The sequence below is a fragment of the Tasmannia lanceolata genome, unplaced genomic scaffold (assembly GCF_043159265.1).
Source record: "Tasmannia lanceolata isolate RefF3 unplaced genomic scaffold, GAP_Taslan_0.1 ptg000020l, whole genome shotgun sequence".
Taxonomy (NCBI): domain Eukaryota; kingdom Viridiplantae; phylum Streptophyta; class Magnoliopsida; order Canellales; family Winteraceae; genus Tasmannia; species Tasmannia lanceolata.
In genome coordinates, this window is record NW_027518697.1 from 16,310,671 (window position 1) to 16,336,775 (window position 26,105).

The 26,105-nt window shown below is 37.3% G+C and overlaps 1 protein-coding gene across 2 annotated transcripts; it reads right to left on the reverse strand.

Moving 5' to 3' along the window:
* Positions 1-1,934: 1,934 nt before the first annotated feature.
* Positions 1,935-25,546, reverse strand: LOC143854501 (uncharacterized). Of its 2 annotated transcripts, none has more exons than XM_077364500.1 (4): positions 25,381-25,546; positions 23,521-24,274; positions 3,583-5,645; positions 1,935-2,503 (listed from the first exon to the last, which is right to left on the reverse strand). In XM_077364500.1, the coding sequence occupies exons 2-3, from the start codon at positions 24,211-24,213 to the stop codon at positions 3,627-3,629; spliced, it is 2,712 nt and encodes a 903-aa protein (XP_077220615.1). In that variant the 5' UTR covers positions 24,214-24,274; positions 25,381-25,546; the 3' UTR covers positions 1,935-2,503; positions 3,583-3,626. The 2 variants fall into 2 exon arrangements, with proteins under 2 accessions (XP_077220615.1, XP_077220614.1); XM_077364499.1 differs by having other exon boundaries at positions 1,935-2,506.
* Positions 25,547-26,105: the final 559 nt, after the last annotated feature.

Here is a 26,105-nt window from a genome sequence, read left to right on the forward strand (position 1 = left end):
ACAGATTTTTAGGGATAAGACTTTTTACTGAGCATGGTTTCAAATTTCAGTTTCGGAATTCGTCTGGGTCCTCACCGAAACTGAAATTTCAAAAATCTTGTAGAGAATTTCGACCGTCGGTAATTTCGGCCAAAATTTCAGGATAATATTAAATAGTTATCAAAAATCAAGATAAACTAGCATTTCGTGTATTACCGATTTCGGTTTTGGACTCGACCGAAACTCGAAATTTCGGATTCCGGTCGAAATTTCAAACCATGCTACTGAGCTGCTTTGCATTTCATGATAGATTGTTCAATATGGGCTTGTTTGATGGAGGGATAGTATTTAGTTAGAATAAGCTCTTATCCCCAACTGATGTTGTCATGGATAGATTACTGGGTTGGTTTTATCTTTTGTTTGTTGACAATTGACATTGTTTTCTAATTTGGAATTATTTCAATTTGCCGTTTGGTTAGCATTGTGCTATTTGGGAATCAGTTTTGTACATTGTTTGATTAATAATGTTGTATTCTACTATCAAGAAATGCCAATGTACATTTCACATAAGACCAAACCAAAGTGAGTGACCATGAAGTGAATAGTAAAAAAACATAGGGGCCGTTTGGTTACGGTTACCCGGGTTTTAGAATCCTGGATTTCTGTCAAAAATCGTAGGAGGAAAATAAGAGAAGGAGACCGGCTGTCGTTTACTGATTTCTCGCCCTTCTTTCCGTCAGCAAAGAGCAGGAGATCATGCCGTATTACCTGGTTTTAGAAATCTCAGTAAGGGGGAGGGATTTCTAAAACCTGGATTTCTTACTTAAAATCCAAGATTCTAAAGAAAAGCGAAGCGGACGATCTCCTTCTTTTTTCGTCTCCCACTTACAATTTTTAAAAAAATCCAGGATTCTAAAATCAGCTTATCCAAACGACCCCTTAATATTACAAGGAAAGAGCTCCATAAATTGTTCTCTTATGAAATACCCATGATCAATTAAAGTGAAACATCGCATTCAAATGATATAATCAATATTTATTAGAAATTGTCACTAGGTACTACTAATTTTATTACCAATGAGATAATCAGAGATGACATTCACTGTCGTTGAATGCCATCTTTTGAATGGAAATACTCTTATATTTTGAAGATAATTTCACTTTAAAAAAAAAAAAAACATAGTTACAAAATTCTCCAAATAATGGAAAAATTCTAATAGACTTGCATTTTTTAAATTAAATGCAAAATTTTGTACATGAGCCCTATTTTTTAATTAAATGCAATTTGATGAATTATGTCAGTTCTCATTATAATTTGTAAATCTCATGAGATATTTCAGTTCGGTTGCTTAATTATGCTAGGTGCATGTGTCTAGCTCCCATTGAATGGACAGATTTTACCCCTAACAATACCCAATGAATCATACTCTCTTAAATGATTCAACCTTTCTTTCTGAGTTAGCATCTGGTCTGCAAAATTCCATTCCTTTCAAAGAGCAACAGAATGGTTTTAAATACCACAATATATCGCCCCCCTCCGAAATGCCAATTTATTGAGGAATTTTCCCAGTATATCGGTATTGGAGGTCCGATATGGGCGATTATCAGGAAATTCAAACCTTGGGTCATATGCATCAGAGAAGAAGCTCATTCTTAAACTGCAAAGAAAACATGAGAAATGGAATGCATGTTTTAATAAGAGGTGATTCAGTTCAACTGTTGAGACCATCCAAGAGGTCTGAACTCTTTTCAATGTCTTATTCTGAATTTCAAACAGGCTACGATAGCTGATTGAAGATACCAAAATGACGGGGTGGAAAATAACCAAATCAAGAGGGTGTTATTCTCAGCTCCAATTACATCCCCTTCATTTATAAACCATTCACTGCCTCTCTTTCCATTTTTAAACTTCTAATGGCTTTGCATCTCAGCTCACAGGCAAATATTGGCAAAAGAACAGCAACCCTTCAAATCTAAACATATAAATGGATCATTGAAATACAAAGAGGACAGTCTCACTGAAACATCTCTCTTTCAAGACACCTGCTTATGTACAATAGAGGTAAATGTTGTGATTGGTTTGCAAGCCCACCTACAAGTACAAAGAGTCCCCATTACAATGAACTTGTTCACAATGGTATATAATCAAGACAGTGCTAAAACATACACCCAACGGAATATATACATCCAACTACTATAATGAAATATCCCTCGCAAGACCACCCATGACCTCATTTTGTTTTCTTGGGTTTGATCCCATCTCCCAAGAAGCCCAACATTTTCGATACTCCATAAACCTTCCTTACGTAGGCAAAAAGGACGAATAAGATCGATGATGAAAATGATGTGGGGCAGTAGAAACATATAGTAGATGCCATTATACCTCTTTACTTATGAACTAGGATAGACATAACATGGCCCACTGCGGGCATTCCACAGCCACCTTCCTTGATGCTTTTGTATGGTTTCAAAGCCGGCTGAATAAGATACGACATAAGAAATAATAACACAATGTGGCTGCAGCCTGCTGAATAAGATGATAAACAATAAGAAATTAACAACACAATATGGCAATGATATTTGAGGAAAAAATGGAAAGTATGCTAATCAAGAATATAAACCTCAAAATCTTCATGGCCATAAATCAGATACAATTAATTGCATGATTTTTATTTATTTTTGCTTATTTAACCACACAAAATAGCTGGCTTATGACCAAGAGCCACTAAACAACCTTTGACGTAGTAATTTCCTTTCACGGAGAATTAAGATAGTACATAAGATACAAATATACGAAGGTTGTTGCAAGTACATTCTCAATTTGTGGAACAGAAATCATGCCAGCCATGCTTCATCTTTATAATGCATATTCATTTACACTCCACAAAATTCTTATTGGCAAAAGGTTGAATTTTACTGCAAAATCTCTCTTTCAGTTCATTAATTGCTGCATCCATCAGTTTTCCATTTTTGAGAGGCAACATAAATTTTATTCAAAGTGCATGCATCAAATTCTGGAAGTAAGATCCAAGCAATCAAACAATGAAACAAAAACACAAAGTGACTCTCTTTAGAAAAGGAAAAATATAAGCCCCCTGCAAGGTCCTGACAGTGGCTGCTAACCTTTAACAGTGGATCCAATTATCCTACTCGCACCGTTACCAAAGACACTATAAAAGAAAGGTATGTGTACATAAATAACCCCATTTCACCCTCGATCTACACAAGAAACTATAAATGCACAAGAACCCATATACATAACATACCTTCTAAATTAGCAGTAATTAGCTCAGTACAAATATAATAATTTTTGGTGTGTAAGATAGAAATAAAAGAACCTCAAAAGAGATAATAGAGTATGGAGGAATGCCAAATTCACAGGAGTCCTTGAAAAAAAAAAAAGGTACAAGGGCTCTCCCATTGGTCAATTTTCATTTATGACAGTTATGATTGTAGTTTTCTGTGCCATCATAAATGGAAACTGACCGATGGGAGAGCCCTTGTACCCTTTTTTTGCAAGGGCTCCTGTGAGTCTAGCATTCCTCTAGAGTATGATATCAACAGAAAGATATGATCTCTAACAGCGTGGCAAAGGAAAAATACCTGACTTGGATAGTTTGATCATACAAGCAAGGCAAAACCTGTTGCTAATCACAAATGAAGCTATTGGTTCCATCATATAGTGTGTTCAAGTTCTGCATGCCTACTGTGTTTCCACCTCCAATATGGATAAGTGAAGGAAAATCAGACATTGACGTGGTAGCCTCAGCTTTCTGCTGACATGTCCGACTGTTGTGGCCAGTGCCTTTGCATAAACCACACTTTCTTAGCCTTTGCCCAATCTCGAGTGTCGAAGGATTTCTTGGAGTTATGCTCATTTTCTTAGGATTCTTTGATGTTTGTGGAGGTCCAGTAGGGGTTTGAATATCAGGCTTATCAAGCATAGGCATCTCTTTCATTTGATCTTCTTGAATACTTACCCCAAAATCAATTTGGTCAAATGTCCGACCATCTATTCGCCATTGTGAGTGAATATCACTTAGATGCAATACTTCACTTTCACCCATCCGATATCTCATCTTGTGTGCACAAGGGAGACCCATGGTCGCCGTGAATTGATTCATACATATAGACAAAGTCGGGTTACAAGTAGCCAAGCGATATTGCTTAAAAAGCTGTCTTAATGCAAAAACCGATACATGACCAACAAGTTCATCAAAAAACGCAATGCAGAACTTAGGAGGAACCTGATTTTTTTCTGTTGAAAGGTGGGTTAGGATTTTATGAAGTTGGTTTTCAATGGTGAGGCATATTTTGTTTCTAACCATTTGGATGTCACTAGTTGAGACTTTCAAATACTTCTTAAGATTCGAATGTGCACCTTGTGCATTAGAAGAAATACGATTCCCGAAGTGAAGATGCCTATCTGTCCATGTCTTTACAAAGAGTTCTTTGAAAGGAACCAATGCATTTGCAATGAAATCAAGGGCGACCACCTCCTCATTAAACTCGCCTTGGAATCCTTCCCAAGCCTCATAAAATGCTATTTCAGTTGAAGAATTTATCAAAGTATTCCAAGTAGATAAGAATCTATCCCAACTGTCACCAATCTTAAAATGAGGCCTACAATTTTTCCAGATACTTTTCTCAATATGCCATATACACAAAAGATTCACGGCTCCTGGAAAGACTACTTGTATAGCTCTCATTAAGGCTATCTCCTTGTCAGATATAATTACCGCAGGTCGAGAATCCGTACCCAACATAGCATCTAACATTTCCAAAGCCCATATGTAATCTTCTTCTTCCTCTTTCCCCAACAGGGCAAAGCATGAATAGAAAGAAGTGTTAAAGCTTGTTATCCCCACAACATCAAGTAATGTCCTCTTGTATCTATTGGTCTTACATGTGCAATCCATTAGAAAGACATTTGAGTAGCTCCTACTCATTGCTATCGAAATTGGGTGGGCAAAGAAAAGATGTGTCAAACGACCTTCTCCATCATATTTGAGGTTGCATTGGAAACCACCATTAGAAAGTTCATCTAATAAAGCTTGTATTGGGGTACGACCCGATAGGTTCTCTAGACGAATCTTGCTTTTGATGTTGTAAACATCCCTTGATGAAACTTTCGGATTACTTTGGCTAAGAGTAGAAAGCATTTGACGTGGTTGCAAACCAGCGGCGATCATTTCTTTAATTTGCAAGACCTCTTCCTCTGAAAAGCGACGATTAAAGGGGTGTTCAGAGATATCTTTTAAAGCTTCATGATTGTGCTCCCTATTTCTTATCTTGAGTATCCATGAACCATTGATCATCCTTCTACCCTCCATTTTAAAAGGGCAGTTTGTAACACGAGAGGATGCTTTTTTCCGTTGAAGATTATCAGGCACCTTGGGGATCTTCCGATAACTACCTCCTCTATCACAGCCGAGGGTAACTTTCTTCTCTTTCTCTGACCTCTTAATAGTTATTATATAGCCCTGTGTCTTTGCGAAGCCACGAACATGCTCAAGGAGCTCTTCACGGCTTTGAAAGCGCCTTATTGGTGGTGGAAGCATTTTGTTTTGATCGAAACTTTGAGCTTCCATTGTAATTGGTGGATGAAGAAGAAAAACATCCAGTGGGTTTGGTAGACTCCCCCATGCACCTTGCGAAGCAGCAATCTGGCAAAATAAAAGCTATAAATGAGTATTCAATTAAATGTTTACTAGGCAGCATGAATGTTGAATACCTAGAAGATAAAACTAAAGAAATAAACATATAAACAAGTACTAAGTTGATAAATGATGCATTCTGCATTTTTCTATTTGTAATAGGAACCAATTTTTAAGAACTTCAGATAACTAATAGGTGCCAATACCACAGTCGTGTAGAAAATCTAAAGTTAATATTTACTTGTCTTTATAAAATGCCTCATAATTTTTTTTCTTTTTGAAAAATATAAAATATTCATACAATACAATGTGTGTACATTTTTTCGACATATATAAAATATTTATATAAAGTATTAAGACATTCCTTATTATAAAGTATTCATACAATACATTTTTTCAAAATATATTGTATGAATATGTCACTGTCTTGTCAGGGAGTAGGAAGGCTCAGTTGAGGGGACCCGTGACTCTGCCAATTGCTACCAAGTCAGATAGGGCTGTGCCACGTGGCACAAAAGGCAAGGCGGTTAGAAAGGATCTTGTGGATTTTCTAAGCTTAAAATCGGCCGAGGAACGGAAGGCCCAAAAATAAATAAAAAACAGATTTTTTAGAGCGAATTTGAGCCCTGATGTGAAGACCACACGTGCACGTAAATGTAACCTTCAAAAGAGGCCCCGTATCAAATGCTCACCTCTTGGCCACCCGTGGCGGCCTTTCAACTTTGGGCAGGAAAATTAAATGTGCTTATCTTAAAAAGGGGATTAGGAAGAAAAAGCCTCATTCAGAAAGTCTACATGAATTGTGTCAGCCCAAGGATTCCCCATGGGTTCATTCAATCATCTTGTTTTGATGATTAACAAACACAAATTGATTAGTCGTTTATGGACTGATCGTTTGCCTTAAGTATTGTGCTTTAGACAGGTCCTATACAAGTCAAATCATACTAGCACACACCTTGTTGGCCTATGCTTGAAGATAAACCAACCAATGGATAAAGGAGCTAGAGCATTCTTGGACAAACCACACCTTAGAGGATCTACCAAGGAGAAGCTCAACATCATCCATATCAAGCATTGAACAGACAGAGAAGATCATGAAGGCCAAAGCTGGAGGACCAAGGAGCTTGTACCACAACTTGAAGATGTCAAGCATGGAAGCTCAACCAATGAACAAAACAGAGTTCCGAAGCAACAACCTGGACCAGCAACTAAATCTTATCAAAACTTGTTTAAAACATTTTCAAATATTTTTGAAAATATTTTTAACAGATAGCTCTCATTTTTCTCATATCCGTAGAGTATAAGAACATCGAAATCCGATGAGAAACGAATGAGATATGAATTTTTCAAATGGGACACTGTTTGCTGGAAATCTAGTCTCGGAACTCTGAGAACATTCTCGGAGCTCCGAGAAATGATCCATGTTCTAAAATTAAAAGCTCTGTTTGAATTCTCGGAACTCCGAGAATTTGCTCGGAACTCCGAGAACTGTTTTTGTTCAAAAAAATATAGCCGTTGTGGTCCAACGGCTAGTTGCCTTTTTGACCCAGTTTTGACTGTTTTACCCCCCAAACGGTCACATGGAGTTGGGACACCATATATACCCATCTAATGGGTCCAAAACACTTGAGGAACATTGTCCAACTCTAATAAACCCTAGAAATCCATTTGTGAATCATTTTTGGGTTAATCTCTCACCAATCCTTCATTGTGCCTTGACTTTGGAAAAATCCACTTGAGATTGGTTAGGTTTAAACTTGTTTATCTTTGAGAGCATCCTTGAAGCTACAACTTGTAATCAAGCCTAGTAAGAGGCTAATACTTCTTCTTTATTCGATCGGTGGTAAGGGCATCCGTTATTTTTAATTCCCTTGGGTGAAGCGCTTAGAACTCGGCGGAGAAGGAGAGTCATTGTAAAGGTGGAAGGGCATCCTCATTTAATTCCCTTGGAGTGTAAAAGCCTTGGAGCTGGGCGTCGTGGAGGTCTCAATAGTGAAAATCCTCAAGTGCGACCTTGAGTAGAGTGGAGTAGGCCGTTGCCCGAACCACTATAAATCCCTTGTGTCGCTTGCGTTGGTATTTCTCGATTTCTCACTCCCTCTCTCACTCTCTTATTTGTGCTTGTCTTATTATTTAAAATTGAGTGAGTTAGTATTGCCATCCAACGTGAATATCTTTACATTACTAATTATCCCACTAAATCTCCTAGTTAAGTTGGTTGTTTAAACAAGGGTTTTAAAGCTTATATACATTTGTGAAAATTGGTTAAGCTTAACTAATTCAACTTAATTAACCAAGGGATAAGTCTTGGGTGAAATCTTAGGAAAAGTTTTCAAAAGGCAAAAGTTTTATAAACATCCTATTCACCCCCCTCTAGGTTTCCAAACCAAGTCTCTACTTGGATTTCAATTGGTATCAGAGCTTGGGCCCTTGATTAAGACCCTAACCGGTTAAGAGTTAAACGATCTAATTTTTGACAACTATAAAAGATAGGATCTAGACTACCTATTTTGGATGGTTCGGATTATGGATCATGGTTGATCTATTTGAAGACATATTTAAAAGGTCTAGATAAAGATATGGTAAAGATAATTGAAAATGGTTTTGTTTTAAAAGTTAAATCTAAAAGATTAAATGATTATGATAAAAAATTATCTTTACTAAATACAAAAGCCTTAATTGCAATATGTTGTGTATTACCACCTAACATTTAAGAAAAAGTATCCTCTTGTAAAAATTCTAAAAATATTTTGGACTCTATTGAAAATCTTCAAAATCAAAACATGTGCTTAATGGGATTATCTAATGAAGACCCCTTGGATAATGCCGAATTCACATTTGAAGAACTTGTTGAAAATGTCCAAGAATTACATAAGAAACTTGAGGATCAATTAGCTAAGAATTTAAACTTGAAAAACAATTTAGCTAGTATTCACAAGGAGTTTAGGTCACTAGAAATAGATCATGCACATCTTAGTGAAGAAAATGAAATTTTAAAAAAAGATTTTATTGAACTAAGTGATACCATTTCTTCACTAAAAGAGGAAAATCAACTCCTTAAAGAAGAAGAAGAGAAAATCAAAATGCTTTCATCTCTTAAATTAATAAATTTTAAAACGGAAATCAATGACTTAAACATCAAGAATGAAACATTAAGGTTGGAAAATCATAAGTTACAAGAGAATGTAAAATTCAATTACCATCATGATCACTCTTGTAATTCATCATGTTCATCCCGTCCATCTACCTACTCTTATGTATCTTGTGACTATTGTGGTAGATTTGGACATTACAAGTTTAAGTGTACATTTAAACTTGTAAAAAGTAGTAAGTTTGTTTGAGTTAAAAAGGAGTTATCACCTAGGACAAACTTGCTTGGAACCAAGATGGTTTGGGTTCCAAAACCCCCAACATAATCTGTATTGTGTTTATCTTAGATTAGGGGATGTGCTTTAATTTTATATCATATGAAAATTTGTTTGGATACAATATACTTGTCTTGCTTGAATGCCATGTATCCATATTTTGTACTTCAAATGATTAGTTTTTAAAAATCCAAAGTTTTTATGCTTGAAACTTGATTTTTATAAGACTTTGATATCTTGTACTCAATTGTCATATCTTTTGGAAAAGGTTCCCTAGATATCCTTTGATGTCTAGTATTTGTTTTATGCTTCAATGTGAGAATCTTTTGAGAATATGTTTGTATAGATATCATGTGATTACTTTTATTCACATGCATCTATGCATGTTGTGCTTAATGATCACATCTTTGTAAAGAAATAAAATATAGATACACTAGACTTATCATGTTTGATCCTTAGGTATCTATGATTGGCTAGTCATACCATATGTGACATGAAACACTAGGATTGTCTAATTTGTTATCCCATGTCATTGTGCCTAGTAGAAGTACAATATCCTCTTTGGTATGAATAGATACTTGGCTAAGTGCACACACTATGACTTAGATCTTATTGCACTTAGTATCCATCCACATAACAAGCCACATTTGAACTTAATGTGAAAACCATAATTGATTCTTATAGAATATTCAACCACAACTCTTGCCCATGTGTTCAAATTAAAACTTCAAGTACATCTTTAAAATTTGAACCATTTTTGGCAGTTGATAGGAGTTAGGTTAATTGATCACATCATTCTAGCAAAACCAAAAGAAAAGAAACCCATAGGTTTAAAGACTTGAACTTAAATGGAAATTTTTTGGCAATCAAATAGTATTTGAGTGAAAGTTGTGAATATGCCAAAATATTATTCTTTAAACTCTATTTTCCTTGGATCTTTTCCTAGAAACACAAAATGAAATAATATGTAGGGAAGTTGAAACATGAATCTAGATTCAATGTATGACTTGATGTGAAAATATCATAGGAATCTAGAATCATATTTGAGCAGTTACTCACTTGAGTAAAATTGAAATTCACTATGGTGGTTGTATACATTAAATTGTGATGGGAACATGTGCCTCCCACACATTTTTATGTGATGGTATACATTTATATGTGATCTCCCTAGCTAGTTATGTACATTACATACTTAGGGAAGTAAAACGTGAATTTGAAAAATATTAAATCACATTTAGGGGGAGCATGAGCCAAAGATTGAAAATCTTTTGTGCTATGCTTGTTTATCATGATGAGCTAGACTATGGCTATCATTTTATCATGATAAACCGACACTTGGAGAGTAAGTGTCATTGTAGCCCAAGGGCTGAGTTTAACTTGGTATCTTTTGGAAAATATATCCAAAAACTTTTGGAGTCTATGCAAGGACATCCATTTGGATTCATGCATTGCATGATTCATTTTCAAAGGGGGAGCTTAAAGGTCAATTTGTCCTTAGTTACTTATCATATGATTCCTAATGTGGTTATCACCTCACATATGATAAGTACTCATTTGGAGCATGATTGCTCCACATGGGTTGTTCGGGCTTGTCTTGTGCTTTTATGTGTGTTTTAGAGTTTAAGACAAGAAGCCCTAGCCTACGTCTTAGTGACATATTCTTCTAGGCTTGTTGACTTATCTTGGATGATCTAATAGGATGTCATCTATTCCGAGAATAAGTTTTTGTGGCCAAGTATTCCATTGTCATATCTTTGGCCTATTATGTCATGTCATGCCTTAAATCTTAAGTTATCTAAGGCCAATGACAAATACTAAGGGAGAGAGCTAATCTTTGCTATTTTTATATTCACATGAATTATTGTGAGATGCTCACATTGTCCATTCAAATATATCCCAACTAATAGTGCTAAAAATTGCATATCCTTCTAGATATACATTCATAGGAGTAAACTAAAATTGCTAATCTTAGTTTCTATGAATTTGAGTGCTTATCATGTGTATTTCTACTTGGCTATTCTTGTGTCCATGATAGAGCTAGCCGTCATACCATATATCCTAATAGTTAACCATATCAAATGCCCATTTTTATACATGACAATTTAAAAGAATGTTTTTAACTTGAAAAATATATACATTCTTGCTTATCATGATGAATAACTACACATCACCTCATGATAAGATTCTAATAGGAATTTCAAAAACAAAATGGGGCTTATCATGCTAAACTATACACTTGCTTGTTTTTTTTTCATGATAAGTAAAATATAAGCTTTAACTTGCTAATCTATTATTATATTACGGGTCATAGGGTAAATTTATATTGGATTTATATATATACTAAGATATACCCTAAAAATTTGTGCTAAAATTGGAATGTCTCTTTGTTTTTCCAACATAGGCTTGATTTCTTAGTTTATTCATTTCTTATGTTGATATGCTCTTATCATGCAACTATACTTTAGTTAGGGGGAGTATTATATTCTCATCTTGAGGCTTTATGTAATTGTGCTTAAATGCTTAATCCTTCCTTTTTACTAATGCCAAAAGGGGGAGAATTTGTATAATTGATTAGATCCATTATCATATGCATTCTTGTATTATAACTTGTTAAATATAACTCATGCATATGTTGAGGGGGAGTAGTAATGATTAAATTGTTTATCTAATCCTCATAAGAGGTTCCTCCCACCCATCTAATCAATTTGGTTTGTCGTCATAAAAAAGGGGGAGATTGTAAGCCCAAGGGTTCCCCATGGGTTCATTCAATTATCTTGTTTTGATGATTAACAAGCACAAATTGATTAGTCGTTTATGGACTGATCATTTGCCTTAAGTATTGTGCTTTAGACAGGTCCTATACAAGTCAAATCATACTAGCACACACCTTGTTGGCCTATGCTTGAAGATAAACCAACCAATGGATAAAGGAGCTAGAGCATTCTTGGACAAACCACACCTTAGAGGATCTACCAAGGAGAAGCTCAACATCATCCATATCAAGCATTAAACAGACAGAGAAGATCATGAAGGCCAAAGCTGGAGGACCAAGGAGCTTGTACCACAACTTGAAGAAGTCAAGCATGGAAGCTCAACCATAGAAGATCACAGCTCAAGAGAAGAGTTCAAGAGAGTGATAGAAAGGGTAGAATGTATTCCTATCTCTCTTGCATTTTCTCTTGTCAAGGCACATTGTTTAAACCCCTAAAAATATATTTTTCAAAGAGACTAACACACCCTTTAAGGACTTAAATGGATAAGTGAATGGCCATGGTGGTTTACCAACATGTTGGGACCCATATGACATTCAGCACAAGAATAAACAAAACAGAGTTCCGAAGCAACAACCTGGACCAGCAACTAAACCTATCAAAACTTGTTTAAAACATTTTCAAATATTTTTGAAAATATTTTTAACAGATAGCTCTCATTTTTCTCATATCCGTAGAGTATAAGAACATCGAAATCCGATGAGAAACGAAGGAGATATGAATTTTTCAAATGGGACACTGTTTGCTGGAAATCCAGTCTCGGAACTTCGAGCTCGGAACTCCGAGAACATTCTCGGAGCTCCGAGAAATGATTCAGGTTCTAAAATTAAAAGCTCTGTTTGAATTCTCGGAACTCCGAGAACTGTTTTTGTTCAAAAAAATATAGCCGTTGTGGTCCAACGGCTAGTTGACTATTTGACCCAGTTTTGACTGTTTTACTCACCAAACGGTCACATGGAGTTGGGACACCATATATACCCATCTAATGGGTCCAAAACACTTGAGGAACATTGTCCAACTCTAATAAACCCTAGAAATCCATTTGTGAATCATTTTTGGGTTAATCTCTCACCAATCCTTCATTGTGCCTTGACTTTGGAAAAATCCACTTAAGATTGGTTAGGTTTAAACTTGTTTATCTTTGAGAGCATCCTTGGAGCTACAACTTGTAATCAAGCCTAGTAAGTGGCTAATACTTCTTCTTCTTTATTCGATCGGTGGTAAGGGCATCCGTGAAAAAGTATCCTCTTGTAAAAATTCTAAAAATGTTCAAAAGGCAAAAGTTTTATAAACATCCTATTCACCCCCTCTCTAGGTTTTCAAACCAAGTCTCTACTTGGATTTCAAATTGAGAATCTTGCAAACCTCACCTGGTTCGAATATGACTGGAAAAGAATGTTTTGAAGACACTAGTAGCGTAAGGAGGGGAGAAACTGCCATGGTGGACGGAGACCTGGATCTCTTCAAAACTCTCAAGTCTAATGAAAAATTGGCAAGGAAGGAATCCCCCACCTCTAGTGAGGTGTTAATCTCTCCCCTTAAGAAGCAATGGCTAAAAGAGCGGGCAGCAATCCAAAGCGCGGGTGTATCCCCTTCCCAAGTCACCCTGAATAGTGAGGAGGAGCTTCATACGCCCCTCCGTAACTTGCCCATCTTTAACAAGTTCCTAGAAAAAGAAAGGCGAATGCGAAGGCGTTTATGGGAGGAAAAACATTTGGCGATTGCAAATTTGGAGTCTAAGCGTGCAACCCTGGAGGTAGGTGTGCAGGTTTTAGGGCCAGGTAGCCCTGAGATGGAACAGGGCAGTTAGGGCAGCCTAGCAATCCAGGTAGGCGAGATAAAGGAAATGGAGTTTTGGTATTGAACGCTGAGGAAGAACCTGGGCACTCAGAATTGGAAGGCTTTAATGATTTCCTGGCAATGGGCGATGTGTTTGGGATTTTCTATCAGGAAAATTTAGAAAAGACTAGAGAAATGTTCCGGGCAATGCAAGCAAGAGCTGCAGATGTTACAATAGAAAGAGTTAAAGAGGTTGAGCCAAAAGTTGGATTACAGGAGTAAAGGACGCATTTTGAAAGGTGAAGAGATATAGGTTTTAGGGAGTTTGGGTTGTCTTCCAAAGATTTCAGTTAAGGAAAAATTGTAAGTTGTGCGTAGTACATAGGTCTTCTGAGTTCAATCTTCTTATACATTTATACAGAGACAAGTTGGGAAGAAAAGGGCTGTAGGAAAATCGGCAGTTGGAAACAAGAATATGGAAATGTGTGCTGATGGTGTCAGTCTCATAGGTCGAAGGTATGATAAGTGTTAGGAAGAATCCTTGAAAGGGTCATTCTCTGAGGAGGTAATTCAAGATTTTAGTTGTGCTAATGGAAAGTGGTAGTCTCATGTTAGCTTGAGAGATTACGGTCTCTCGCTAAATGGAGGCTCTCTGGTTTGCAATCTTCATCATTACCCAACCAAGGAAATGGGGTTTGGAAAAGGCTGTGGGATAAATATCTCTAAATACGTAATGGATATTATCAGAAAGTTAGGATAGAGGAGGGAGGAAAGGGATAATCTTGATTTCTGTTCTTCGTGTACCTTATTGGTTACAGGTATACCTGTGCCAATATTCATGTTTTCTCTCTTGTAACGCGGGTTGGGACCCTTGTCCCGAATGCTTTTTTGAGAATTAATGAAATATGTCAATTTTCAAAATATACACACATATATATAATATTTATATACAGTACAAATGCATTCCTTATTATAAAGTATTCATACAATTCAATATGCTTAAATTTTTTTTAAAGTGTTGAATAACATATATATATATATATATATATATATATATATATATATATATCATTTGTATGAGGAGCTCCCCTAGTGGAGACTCTCCATCATCTTCACTTCTCTTCTTCCTCATTAACCTAATCTCCATTTCTAACATGGTATCAGAGCTAAAGATCTTAAGGGAAGAATAGAAGAAGAAGAGTCACGCAATATCCTTCCTCATCTCTCTCTCTCTCTCTCGTTTTTTATTCCTCTATCATATCTCTGTTTTTACGTTTTACGCAAACCCATTTTGGGTTTGCCGTATTTTCCCTCTCTCACCCCTAAAATATCTCTCCTTTGATTTTTCTACCCATAATATCCCTAAAATCTCTCCCTAGATTTTCCTCCTCTTTCTCTCTCGAAAATCAGTGGGTTGTGCATTTGCGCAAACCCAGTCTTTGTGTTTTCCTTTTTTTCCGTAAATCAGCTCTCTCTCTCTCTCTCACTCTCTCTCTCCATCGAAAACCTCTCCATCTCTCTGTTTTACTTTTTGCGCAAACCCTTTCTTGGGTTTGTCGTAACTCTCCACCAAAATCTCTCTCTCTCTCTCTCCATCAAAAATCTCTCCCTCCATCTCTCTGTTTTACTTTTTACGCAAACCCTTTCTTGGGTTTGTCGTAATTCTCCACAAAAAAAATCCCTTTCTTGGGTTTGTCGTAACTCTCCACAAAAAAAAAAACCTCGTATGTCCTTTGCCATGAACCCTCATTCCCATTTTGGGTTCTCCTCTACCATCTATTCCTCCCTTTCTTTCTCTTTTGAATCTCAAATCTCAACCCCAAATCTCTTATTGTTCATACTTTCTCACTACCATCCCATTTGGGAAGAAAACTTCCTCCCAAAACCGTTTTCCAAACCCCAAATCTCAACTCTAAATCTCTTTATTTTCTCTTTACTTTATTTTTTGGCTTGTGTTTGTGTAGATCTACTCCCCAAAATCCTTTTCCATTCCTAAAACTCCACTCCAAATCATTTATTTTCTCTTTTCTGTATTTTTTTGGCCTCTATGGCCTTTGTCTTCATCTCCAAGGTGCACCCCAAGTGTTTGATGAAATGTCTAAGAGGGGTTTGGTGCCTTGACAATCTTTCTTTCTTTGTAAGTTGAAGGTATTTGGCCTTCAACTTGAGGGGGAGTATTGTCATGCAGTTCTTTTCTTGTTGTCCTCATTCTATTTTTCCCTGATGTTGTCTTCTTCTTGTTTATTGTATTGTTGTTGCCTCCGGGCTCATGAAATCTCGCCTGAGGGGAGTGTTGGTGATTGGTTGGTGTTGTCCTACCTCGTATATCTTGTTGCCTTCACCAGCTGATGTTTGTTCACCCTTTTATGATTGTTTTGTCTCTTCTTTGCATTGTCATTTATCCCTTCGCATTGTTCATTGTTTCCTCTTCGTGTTCTTAGAGTAGTTTTATGCATTATTGTTCGGCTATATGCCCAGACGTTAGCGTTGCTTTCGGCTTTACATGCCCCGGGCGACGTGCTTTTCGCCATCGTAGGTAGGTGTTCTCTTCAAGCGACCGTGTCCCCTGTCGACCTTGTCTCCAGATGATGGTGTCCCCATCGTTGGTTGGTTCTCTTCAGGCGACGAAGTCCTGTCGTCGACCTTGTCTCCAGACGATGATGTCCCCATCATTGGTTGGTTCTTCGTGCGACGGTGTCCCCCGTCAACCTTATCTCCAGACGATAGTGTTCCCATCGTTGGTTAGTTCTCTTCAGGCGACGAAGTCCTGTCCTTGACCTTGTCTCTAGACGATAGTGTCCCCATCGTTGGTTGGTTATCTTCAGGTGACGGTGTCCCCCATCAACCTTGTCTCCAGACGATGGTGTCCCCATAGTTAGTTAGTTATCTTTAGGGGACGATGTCCTGCCGTCGACCTTATCTCTCCAGACGACGGTGTCCCCCGTCGTTGGTTGGTTCCGATCACCTCTCCGGTGGTTCTTCTTCTTCTCTTGGCATTGTGCTACTCAGCTATGTCTCTACCAGCCAGTGTTACTTCGCCGTTGTTCGCAGTGCGCGCCTTGGGCGTGCTTATATTGTTCACGCTTGTTGTTGTTTCTCTGCTGCAGCGCTTCTGTTTGATCGTTGATCTTGATATTAGCCGTGTGCTGATTTAGGGGGAGCTGCTCCTTTTTTATGGGCGTTGATCTCGATGTTGTGTTCACTGTGGCCATTGCTACTTTCATCATTATGTTTGGCATTATGTATTCACCACACCAGCTTGAGGGGAGTGTTGTACCAAGCTGGTTGTGTATGAGATTATTGTACTTTTTTGTTGTATGTTTATTTTTAGTTGTTTGTTGTAGTTTCTTTGTAGCAAGGTGGAGTTCCATAGTATATAAACTCCACCTTGAGGGGGAGTGTTGAATAACATGTAAGGGCAATTTAGGTATTATATGTAGTGTAGAGGGTATTGTAGTCTTCATACACATGTTGCCCTAGATGGGCCTACATATACATCTTTACATGAGGAGCTCCCTATTAGAGATTCTCCATATCTCATTAACCTAATCTCCATTTCTAACAAAAAGATATAAGTTATTTATATGAAGTATTAATACATTCTTCCAACGTAAAGAAGTATCTTTGTACATGTATGCTATATTCCAGATCTGCGATCAAACTTTCGCATTGGATAGTCTTCAGTTACTTGGACTTGGCAATTCATGACCTCACGCCTGGTTCTCTTATTATATAAGGATTCAATCAAAATGGTAAGAGTGCTATTGGCACAATACATCTCCAGCTTGATTGACATAAGACTATGGTCTTTTTCCATGCCATTGATGCTAAAACATCTTACAAAGCCTTACTGGGGAGACCTTGGATGCACGATAATGGAGTTGTTTCCTAAGTATTGCATCGATGCTTCAAATATTCTTTTGATGGAAGACAAAAAGGGTAAATGCAGACACTTTCACTACTTCGAAAGTTCGAATATGGAAAATTCAACATATTTCAAGAGGATTCTCATGAATATACAATCAAGAAGAGCGAAGAGGCATCTAATTCTCGATATGTTGTCATTAAGCCTAAGAAATCAGAGAAAATAGAAGTAAATCCACTAGAAGGGGAGGGAACGAAACCTGTTTTCCAGTATATATCTAACTCTCAACGGAAATCTAGAGAACTGGGACTCGTTCAAATCAATTGAGAAAAATTGATCCTTTGCTTCAAAAAGAACTAAAGATTTTTGTAGCCCCGTCAAGGAAATTCAAAACAGAAGTCTATTAGAATCTTTAAGGGATCATCTTCTATGTCACCAACTCAGGAAGAGACTACAGTGGTGTTGGATCCGCTCTGTATTAACAATATAGACCACAAGGCAAAAAATGCTGGAAAAATGGGCCTTGATCTCAATCAACTTCAAATGAGACAAATAGCTCATTTGAAGTTCACCAAAGTCGAAAAGTTCCACATCTAGGCCAGGTTTTTGACCCATTAAGGTCAGGACACCTAAAATTGTTGTTCATCACATAGTTGCCAGCAAGTGTGAAAACTCAATTGACAAAAGGCAAATCTTTGGAATCAACGAGTCAAAAACACATTTCTCGGCAGGCGAAAGTCACGGAATCATCGTCAATGAAAAGATTTCAAAAAGGGAAATGTTTATCAGCACAACCATATTTTGATATTTGCACAAACCCAGCTGTCTTTTCTTCTTTAATTGGCTCGTGAGAGCTTTTTGGGAAATGAAATAACCTCTTGACAGCACTTTAAATACTTAAAGACTAGATGGTTTTTGAAAGTATCAAAATATGGTTGTGCTGATATCATTTCCCTCCTGAAAATTCAGGAAATCAGCGTCATCTCGAAATGAATCTTCCCACGTGTCCGTCTTCAAAAGACTTGGAAAACAAAAAATTAAAATAAAATTCAAAATCCAATGTGGTACTGATATTTATAGAATAAAACTTGAAACAATATAGTTGCATAGACATGTTTCCAAATCAAACCTAAAGGGTATCGAGTATGTCACTGTGTTAGTACAAAAAACAAGTCTACCTAAAATGCGTTAGTGAACAATATCATAATAAAAAGTCCATTATAATGAGAACAGACAGAATCACCAGGATTGTAACTTAACTTTTTTGAGCAATGCATGAAATCATAACAAATGAAATTAAAAGTGGAGAACATTAAATGAGTGAAGACAGAAAAGCATAGACCTCCAACCAAGTTTTCTATATAGCAGTTTCATCAAGTAAATCGTCAGAGAAAAACCTAAGGTTCCTCTAACAAAGAAATGGAGTGCAAAATTAATGCTTGCAAAAATATTCACGAACTAGATTGGCTCACAGACGCAACAAAGCATTTTATTCAAAGACCAATTGAAGATTTTACTAATAAAGAAAAGGAAAATGATATCCACACTCCCTTGTTTTGATAATGGCATTCCTCACTTCATTAAACACTTCTTTGATACAGTCTATAACACCTAATTAGAGAAATGTAAATAAATAGTGTAGTCGTTAGCAAAACAAGGCAGTGGTTGATAGATCCTTAGAAGCACGAAGTGGGGCGGGGGCGGGGAAGCATGGGGTCTAGAAAAGTCTAAGTTTAGGAGCGAAATAGGAGCGTGAATGTAATATTTTCTTTATATATCTTTCAAAATTCAAGTACATAAAAAAATAATAGTTTCTAGCCATTTTCATATGTATCTTTCAAAATTTAAGTACATCTAAAAGTTAATTTCTAAAAATCTTCACCGTCTTCATTTGTGTGCACTCGTTCCTCGTGCCTTCTGAAGATGCACAAGCCTTTGTGCTTGCTCTAATGAAGTGCTTTGAAGAGTCGGAGGAGTTTGATGTAAGGAAGTTGGCGATGGTGGGACTTATAGAGTAATAGAAGTAGGCTGGGAGCGCATTAGAGTGGTTCCCGTCTCTCTGGGATCGCGCTCCCTGGAAGCTCCTTCCTAAGGAGCGTCGAATCGAGGTTCCGAAGTGGGAGCGGCACCCCGAGAGAAGGTTCCTGCTTCTAAGGATAGATCATAGCTTAGCACCAATGTTCTACTTGCAGTTAAGATATATTGCCCTTCCTTTATACCATATTATTGGCAATTGAAAACAAGAAGCCACTAGTTTATCTACCAAAAATAAAAGGAAGCCACTAATTAACCATAATTATTTCTGTGGTAGAGATAATCAAAATGATGATATTTTGATAGGATGATATTTTGACAGGATAGAATAAATACAAGAAATTATATTATGAAAGGGCGTACAAACACGTAAAGGTGGTAAAATGGAAGGACCACCCTTGATATTTGATCCAACAGCAGCTTATCAAAAAATGAGCTGTTGTTGGATCAAATATCAAGGATGGGATGATGAGTACATGTCTGTACAGCCTTTCATCAATTAATTTCTCGAATAAATGCAACTCAATGAGGATCTTTGTAACAAGTGATGAACATGGTTTTAAATTTCTACCGAAACTGACATGAAACAACATAAATGTTTATGTTTCTTTCGCCACCGTAATGAATATCGAAACCAACACCATAAGTGCATTAGTGGTATACCATTCCAGGTGAGATCATGATCTTCGTAAAACAATATTACAATAGTTTTATTCATCCCAAAACCGCAACCCTTTCCCTTGTCTTCTTCAACCAAGACCATACACCAAAACAAGGAGAAAAAAAGACCCCCTCTCAATTTCTCCACACAAGAGAATAACCAAGAAGAAATCTCTCTCTCTCTCTCTCTCTCTCTCTCTCACATTCTCCCTCTCACCAATGCATACAGAATTTCTCCAAGCCCAAGACCTAGTTCTAGTCTAACTAGGAGACCCATAGACTAACTCTCCTCTTTCTATCCTAATTCAACTAGGTACTATGCTCCGAAACAATCCTAATTACATTAGGTAACTAGCTCTCCTCTTTCTATCCTAATCCAACTAGGTACTATGCTCCATAACAATCCTAATTACATTAGGTAACTACCACAAGGAGAAACCCACATGGAGTGAGAAACAAGACAAAACTCAACATGGGTCAATGAAATAGGGAATAAAGCTTAAAAGATGAGCCTTTGGAAAAGTATCTTTCAAATCAAACAAATTTGAGTACTGCTAAGGTAATCTCATCAACGAGAAGGCTATGCAACTCTTCATCATTGGAGACACTACAACTGAGTAATGTCGAGTTAGACAGAACAAAATGAGGTATCTACAATAGGGGCATTCTTGCTCACCTTGATGGATTGGTTATTCCTCCCAATGTTTACTAGAGGAAAGAAGGAGATGGCAAAAAGAACCTAAATGGGAGAAAAGTCTAGAGTAGCAGCCCTTACACATCAAAGATTAACTTATTTTAGCCTTGATCAACTGTAGTTTTATATTGTGATGCTCTTACCAAAGTTCCTGACATCACTTCTACTAGAAAACTTTGGAAACTTCTTAAAGAGACCTTTTCACAGTAGCCCAATGCTTGCATCCTACAAATTCAAGCTGAATTACAAAACTATTGGAAAGGTAATCTTAGCTTCATATGGTCCCTTGTTTCAAAAGGACACAGTTGTCCTTTCCTGAATGGTGTTGTTTATGAGATAGTTCACTTTAAGTGGTGCCTTTACTCATCCTCCACAATGTAAGACTTTCCACTTCTAACCCTATGGTCATGCTTTATAGTGGGTCATTTTAGTCCCTTCATTTCATGTTGACGGGAAAGTGTTGAATCAGCTGCAGCAAGCTATGAATGGCTAGCGATAACCAGTGATAAGCTCCTGGTAAACTAATTACTTTGTGATAACTCATGATCACTTCACCATAAGTCGACAGCCTTGCAAACCAAGACCAGCTGACCACCACTTCATTTCCCCAAGAGAAATTTAATCTTATCACCAAGCTTCGAGCACTTTCTTGAGGCCCGAAAAAGATGGGATTTCACAAAACTTATAAAAATAATAATTGTAGAATTATACAAAATGAGTATTCAAGAGCCTAAAAAAGATGCTAGAGCCCCGAGTTATGTCCTTTGGAAAGCCAAATGTGAATTTAAGAGGAAAGATTCCTCTGTTATGCAGGAAATTGATGTTTCTTTGAGAGAGGAATAGGAAGGCCCACTCTATTTGATGTCTTATCATCAAAAGAACAAACGTTTAAGAAATGGAAAGGACTCTTTACCACTTTCATTTCAACTTTCCACTAAATCGGTCATTAATTGAATGGATAACAACATCCAATTAATGAGATTTTTGGACCATGCAATCCACAAAGTAACATCTATTTGGTGTAGGCCAGATCATTCAATCATTTGCCCCGTATATAGCAGTGGCACCCCCCCCATTGGGTAAAAGACCAAAAGAGAGACGGTGAACACGTTGACTTCTAAGACAATTCAACTTGCCTTCCAAAAAGTGAGCTACACAATTAATCATTGAACTGCAAATTGTGCTTGTTCAACATATAGGCACGTGCCAATGGGATTCAGACAGTATTAATTGATTATTTAGTGTGAAAATGTGTGAGGGAACTTGTGGGGTTGCATCAGTTTTTCCAAGAAAAAGGTGTCCTCATAAAGATATTTAGATAGAAGTTCGATTGAATGCTCAAAATATTCTCAAGTTGACTCAACTCTAGAAGTAATCAAGCTAGAATTTGTTGAGCTATTAAACCTTGATGGAGGATCACGGTGGAGCTAAGATCAATTAATCATTGAACTACGAATTGTTCCTGTTCAACATATAGGCACGAGACAATGGAACTCAATATTAATTGATTATTCAGTGTGAAATAGTGCGAAGGAACTTGTGGTGTTGCATCAGTCCTTCAATGAAAAATGTGTCCTCATAAAAAAATTTAGATAGAAGTTCGATTGAATGCTCAAAATATTCTCGAGTTGACTAAAATCTATAAGCCATCAAGCAATAATTTGTTGAGTTGCTAAATCTTGATGGAAGCCTCAAGGGGATAATAGTGAAGCTAAGATCTTCTTGAAAACGTATGACCAAATGACAAGGCAGTTTTTTCTACAATTCCTTGAAAAGGTTTGGATTTGGAAAAAAGATGAAGTGGATTAGCTAGCATGTCACATATCAGACCTCCATTTTGGTGAATGGGTCCTGCAGAGGTCCCTTTATGAGATCAAGTTAAGGTGGCCCTCTTTCACCATTTTACGTTCATTATGGCTGTAAATACAATCAGTTTCCCTAATAAGAGAATTGTTTTAAAGGCTCACTAACGCTGAGGTCCTTTGAGGCCCTTGTCAAGATTGCACCAATTCTAAACTGCATCAAAATGGACGAGCCATTCAATATCCCAAGGGGCCCTCCTGTGGTGATCAGAGAATATAGAATGCAGGATAGGCTTAGAAGATAACATTTGGTTTTCTTTATGGTGAAAGAAATTTTGATTAAGGTCACCCAAAGTAACCTTTCTATGTGAGATGTCGTTCAAAATGTTATCTACAGTTTGCTACAAGACCCACACAATCTACGACAGCTTTCTATGTGTTCTTTCCACCAATCACAGATGGAGGTTGGGTAGATGAATACCCTCAAGTAAGCTTCTTAATTTATACTTTCCAAAATCGCAAACCCTTTATAAAGCATAGTTTCATATATGTACCTGATAAATTTGGGTTTTTTCACTAAATCTTCGTGGATTACAATTAGCACTAATGAATGTTTATAAAGAACACTCAGAGGGATAAAGATAGCAAGAGATAAACATAACCAAGGAAAAAGATAAAGATGGAAATCCTACCTGCTACATCTAGCTTAATTGCTAATCTATCCAAACTGCCTAATCTAACACACACCCAATCCAACGGTCAGATCTAAATGGATCTGATATTCTCTAATAGTACAATTGTTTCAAATTTTCAAATACAGATTAACAAAAGAACAAATAACAGATTAATTATAAACCCTAACCATATCACCATCCACAAATGATTCTTGAACAAATCGAAAAGGAAAAACTTACTGCAGCATTTTTAGACACCATGACGACAAGTGCATTCCTCCTCATCTTCGACCCCCTCCTAACGACAATATCTTCGACCCCTCCGAATCTCCAAAACAAGTCCTTCAACCTATCTGCACTGTAATCCTCTCCATCCTTCTCCCACGAAACCTCCAATATCCTCTCCTTATACAAACCCACACTCTCCGCTGGAGGCGGCGGTGTCGGCCCTGGTGGTGGCGGTGGCGACATTGGTATTTCCACCTCTGCCTCCGCCGTTGTATCCATGTCCATCGAGGGCTCCCCAATTTTATGGGCATGCATTGCTCGAATCCTCTCTACTTCTTCTCGAAACTTCTTCGCAGCCATCGCCTCTGCCTCCCGCGCTTTTTCTCTCGCACGCTCTTTCTTTTCCAACTCGGACATCATTCTCCGACGCTTAGAATCAAATTCACTCTCTTGGTGTTGGCGGTCGAGTTTGGCACGGATTAGATCATCGAAGGCTTTGCGGGTCGCCTCATTTTTGAGGATTTCGTATGAGGATTGCAGCTTTTGGAAGGCAGATTTCGCGAAAGGGTCGTTTCGATTCTTATCAGGATGGCATTTTATGGCTTGGAATCGGTACGCCTTCTCAAGTTCTTTTGTGGTGAGCTTCGCACCTTCTTCCCCAGAGGGAAGACCCAGAATTGTGTAATGATCATCATCGATATTCATGTTTTGATAAAGACACCCTTTATCAAATCGCTGATCAAGCTCTCTCAATCACTATCTCCCTCTGAAATGAGGAGAGATTCAGTCATAACGTCAGAATTTTTTTGAATTTGGTGTTTCAAAACGGTAGTTAATTAGCTAATTTCCACCCTTGTTTTGATAAAGACACCCTTTCTTAATTTCCACCCCTTCATTTTGATAAAGACACCCTTTCTTAATTTTAGCCATTTCTCAATCATTATTTGAGCTCCTCGAGAAGTAAAATGGGCATAAAACAAAATTTACCCCCAATTTTTCCACTTAAAAATGAGCTTAAAATTTGTTTTACTCCCATTTTACTATCCAAAGAAACAGAGCCTGAAGAAATTGATACCCACACCTGTTTTTGTACCGACTTTGAAATTCTCTCACTGGTAGTTAGGATTCCAAAATTCAGAGAAACTGTCAATGCAAATGACTAAAGAAAAGAAAAGGGTGCGAATATCAAAACAAAGGGTATAAAAATATCAAAACCTTCCTTTTTAACTCGCCTTGGAAGAGATGTTCTCGGCCCAAAATTTTCTTCATTCCCAGTAAGCTGGTAAAGCTAACGAAAGGGGTTTAAGACAAAGAGGGGGGTGTGAGTACCAAAATAAGGGGTGTAGATATCAATTCCCTATTTTCAAATATAACGAAAAATACAAAGAATACTACAAGAGAGAAGAAAAATAGAAAAATATACGAAAAAAAACATAAGAGAGAGCGAGAGTGGTGACAAAAAGTAATCTGAACCCTAGAAATGCCGATATAGGGTTTTAGATTTTTGCTGAAAACCTAAAAATGCTTTTTTTTCCATCTAAAAGAGAGAACAACTTTTCTCCATTCTTCTCATTCTTTTGATGAAAATGCGATAGAAAGCAAGTAAAAGGGAGAAAGAAAATCGGAGATTGAAAAATTAGGGTTTTGAAATCAAAGCAAAACCTAATTTTCAGTTGTCTGAGATTGAAGAGAGGAATAAAGTGATTGAAGTAGTGAGACAGAGAGAGAGAACAAACTAAGTAAATAAGAAAAGAAACAGAGAACAGATACTAGGGTTTTGGGAAACCCTAATTTCTCGATCTGTGGCGTAATGAAGAAGCTCAGCTTTGAATAGATGAAAAGAAGAGAGAGAGAGAGAGAGAAAGAACGAACCTTCGGATTCCGGCGGGGGGAAACGGCGGTGGTTGTTGCCGTCGATTTTTCCGGCGAGAGAGGGTGTGAGAGAGGAGAAAGGGGGAGAGGCGGAGGAAAGTAAAAAAAAAGAGGGGTGCATCGATCAAAACAAGGGGCTTTAAATATTAGTTTCTTTCCCAAAAACACGTACTCTCTTTTTTCCTAAGAGAACCCTAATGTGGCCAGCTCATCTCCACCGTTCGTGTTGTCTAAAATCAGATGATCACGATCATACATCTAGTGGGCTCCAATGTAGATCAACAGTCCCAATTACCTATATATATATATATGTCCTTGAGTGGGACCCAATATGATCATGAATTATTTACACCATCTGAGTTCACCAAATCTATCTATTTCTACAAGAAAAGTCTTTGGACGAGTCAAAAGCCAATACTACTCCTTTGGCCTTACATTTGGACTTATCAACTGGTTGTGAGTTATGAACCTCTCTGATACCATGTGAAACAACCAGTTACTCCAAAAGCTTAAGCTGTTAGAGTTAGTGTTAATTAATCATTTGTACTTCAACAAGATTTGGGAGAGTTGGCAAGATATGAGAGATTAGTATTTTCTAACTTCGCCATATGGATTTGAATATGAAGAGTGACTTCACCTTTTGGGGGAGTTGGCAAGATATGAGAGATTAGTGTTTTCCAGCTTTGGCATACGGATTTGAATATGAAGAGTGACTTCACCTAGAG

Excerpts from the sequence above, each read along its gene's own strand:
- LOC143854501 (XM_077364500.1), bottom strand. The coding sequence starts at position 24,213 with ATGAATATCGATGATGATCATTACACAATTCTGGGTCTTCCCTCTGGG. Across the intron at positions 5,646-23,520 it reads TGGTGTCTAAAAATGCTGCA|ATTGCTGCTTCGCAAGGTGC; the intron begins GTAAGTTTTTCC and ends TTATTTTGCCAG.